The 3,241-nt window shown below is 46.6% G+C and overlaps 1 protein-coding gene across 1 annotated transcript in view; it reads right to left on the bottom strand.

Annotated features, from left to right (window-relative positions):
* The window catches only part of LOC126402348 (chitotriosidase-1-like), a 17,917-nt gene that overhangs the window by 9,876 nt on the left and 4,800 nt on the right, over nt 1–3,241 (bottom strand). Inside the window, exons 5-10 of the mRNA XM_050064249.1 lie at nt 3,150–3,239; nt 2,805–2,928; nt 2,535–2,717; nt 2,278–2,394; nt 2,016–2,148; nt 687–808 (exon numbers count right to left, since the gene is read on the bottom strand). Of these exons, the coding sequence (XP_049920206.1) occupies nt 687–808; nt 2,016–2,148; nt 2,278–2,394; nt 2,535–2,717; nt 2,805–2,928; nt 3,150–3,239 (769 nt within the window). The remainder of the gene's footprint in view (nt 1–686; nt 809–2,015; nt 2,149–2,277; nt 2,395–2,534; nt 2,718–2,804; nt 2,929–3,149; nt 3,240–3,241) is intronic.

Here is a 3,241-nt window from a genome sequence, read left to right as displayed (position 1 = left end):
GCTGTTGTGGGAGCTGCAGTTGTGGGAGCTTCAGTTATTGGAGCAGCTGTTGTGGGAGCGGCTGTTGTGGGAGCTGCAGTTGTTGGAGCAGTAGTTGTGGGAGCGGCTGTTGTGGGAGCTGCAGTTGTGGGAGCTTCAGTTGTTGGAGCAGTAGTTGTGGGAGCGGCTGTTGTGGGAGCTGCAGTTGTTGGAGCAGCTGTTGTGGGAGCTGCTGTTGTTGGAGCAGCTGTTGTGGGAGCTGCAGTTGTGGGAGCTTCAGTTGTTGGAGCAGTCGTTGTTGGAGCGGCAGTTGTGGGAGCTGCTGTTGTTGGAGCTGCAGTTGTGGGAGCTGCTGCTGTGGGAGCTGCAGTTGTGGGAGCGGTTGTTGTGGGAGCTGCTGCTGTGGGAGCTGCTGTTGTAGCTGCTGTTGTGGGAGCTGCTGCTGTGGGAGCTGCAGTTGTGGGAGCGGCTGTTGTGGGAACTGCTGTTGTTGGAGGGGCTGCTGTGGGAGCTGCAGTTGTGGGAGCTGCTGTTGTGGGAGCTGCAGTTGTGGGAGCGGCTGTGGTGGGAACTGCTGTTGTTGGAGGGGCTGTTGTGGGAGCTGCAGTTGTGGGAGCTGCTGTTGTAGCTGCTGTTGTGGGAACTGCTGCTGTGGGAGCGGCAGTTGTGGGAGCTGCTGTTGTTGGAGCGGAAGTTGTTGGAGCGACAGTTGTAGGAGCTGCAGTTGTGGCAGCAGCTGTTGTTGGGGGAGCGGGTGTTGTGGTTATTGTAGTGGGAGTCGTTTTAGGAGCAGTACTTGTAGTATTAGTGGTACTTAGATCAGGAAAACCTAAACGAATAAGAGTCAGATATTGTATAAATTGTTCATCAACCCTGTGGAATCATCACATCTTTTTTTTTTTGACTGTCAGCATAATACACTCTTAAAATGTAAAAAAACGGTAGATTTCATTACTCCTGATAGCATTAAAGGGACATTGTGTAGTGTTTTCAGTTGTTAATTGGCAAAAATCGATGTCTGCATTCACAAATATATCATCATACGTGTATTATTACCTCCACCAATAATCTGACTTATTCTCGTAAAAGGAGAATTTCGGATTTGTTTGTACATTGGGTGAGTAAGTTGTTTGGGGGTTCCATAATGTTTCACCATTTTGAGAATACATCCGCCAGCAAGGGACATATAGCACTACCAGTGTATAGCCCCGCCTTTGGCGTTTTCGTTGAGAGCCACGCCAGTGCTGCATGACTGAGAAGCCGAAGGAGAGGAGCAAGAGGCGCTTCGCTACTACCCCGGCAAATTTGAAAGCCTGCACTACTGCAGCATGACAAAGTCCCACTGTTTGAGCATAATGCAGGATCATGCATATGCAGCATCATGGGAGACGGAATCCTCGTCGCCAAGAAAGCGCAAAAGGGAATCAAAAAGGCAACGTGACCGGCGAATTCAAAAAACGAGGGTCAACATCGGGGTAGCCTTTCCCAGGTGGAAAGAGCTGCTGAAGGAGAAAGGTTTTAAAAGGGATGCTGTGATTGGCCTGCTGGCCTGCCTGTCATTTTTTGGCCAGGCAGGCCAGGCCAATGCAATCACAGGCCAGCGCCGCTGTCAGAGAGGGATGAGGTGTGTGAAGTTGAGCCACTTGTCAGTTGTCAAAACACAAGATGTGATTGATTTGTTTCGATTTACACCCGCCCCAACAGTCCTACGTTGTAAACAGCCAGCATGGTGATGAGGGGGTTTGTCAACTCGCGTCACGTGTGTCTTTGTAGGAGCCTGAATGAATACTCCATGAAGTATCGGATGACATGGTTTTATCAATGTTATCATAGCTTTTTGGTACACAGCGGCAACCGTTGTTGCAATACGCGTTTGAAACAGTGAGGCGCTAGAGTGCGCTATCCGTTTGAATGCAATATACGATTTCAACGTTAGATGGGAGAAATTTCTACACACTTTGGCTTTAAGTCAAATACACATTTCAAACCTCCATCCCATGACAGGATAGGATAGAAATGTTTTAAATTTTAGTTACCTGGAACCAGTAGAGCATGCAGGTGGCTGATGAGGGGGCATTTGACTGTTTTACAGAACTGCCCACTTTTGTCATCCAGGTCCAGAGACCAGATAAAGGCTCCTCCAAAGTTGTTAGCTTTCAGGTAACTGGCCTGAGAGGACAATGAACAAAACACTCCAACAGCTCAAGAATTGTTGATGAAATATCTGTTTAACTGATTTCTGTACAACCAGTCTTTTTCAAATAATTAAGCGACAGTTTGAATTAAACTGATGATTACCTTGGTATTCAGGCTGTCATTGTTGTCAAATCCAACCCACTGGTTTTCTGCGATGGCATATGGAACTTTCTGATCGGTTATCAACTGGGGTGTAACCCCCTCAAGATAAAGGCAAATCTGAAATGAAAGGTCAAATTTCACATGTAGATCTAATGTATTCATTTAAACAGGAATTTCCACACTAAATACAGTAAAAGTCGTCAGCCTGTCACAAGGCTACTGATATAATCAATAACAATCATAGCTTGCAGTTTTACCTCATAATAGGCCCAGAATCCTTCTTCACCGGTGTAGCAGCCTTCCTCACCAGGACCATTGGCTGGTTCTTCAACATTACTGGATGCAGAGGAGAGGTTAAATGCTCGCCCGTATGCTGCTAACCCCATGTTTATCTTTTCTGGTGGTGCTCCCTGGTCCCGCCAGTACTGCATGGCAAAGTCCTACAATGTGGAGAAAAATGAACAATTAGAGTGAGCGGTCATCTCCAAAGGCTTTTAGGCTTTTACAGTATGAATCCCTGTACTTACAGTGTTAAAGTAGGTTTTGTTTCCAGTGTCCTGGGATCGCTGATATAAGGGGCTGTGATGTCCTGTGACACTTTCCCAGGGGCCGTGAAAGTCAAATGTCAGCACATTAATGAAATCCAGGTACCTGATTAAATGCAGAGGAGACCACATTCACCAAAACATGACTGTAGCTAATCACGGGTACAATGTCAAGAATTACATCAAGGAAGTTTTACGTTGNGTCAAATGTCAGCACATTAATGAAATCCAGGTACCTGATTAAATGCAGAGGAGACCACATTCACCAAAACATGACTGCAGCTAATCACGGGTACAATGTCAAGAATTACATCAAGGAAGTTTTACTTTGCAATCTGTGGGACTTCATAACTGGCATCGATGATTGCTTTCTCAGCAGAGACACTGGCAGTGATCAGTAATCGGTTATCTGCTGTTCC

This window comes from Epinephelus moara, chromosome 16 (genome assembly GCF_006386435.1).
Source record: "Epinephelus moara isolate mb chromosome 16, YSFRI_EMoa_1.0, whole genome shotgun sequence".
NCBI lineage: Eukaryota > Metazoa > Chordata > Actinopteri > Perciformes > Serranidae > Epinephelus > Epinephelus moara.
The sequence above is the reverse complement of the archived record's forward strand: the minus strand, read 5'-3'. Positions and strand labels throughout refer to the sequence as shown.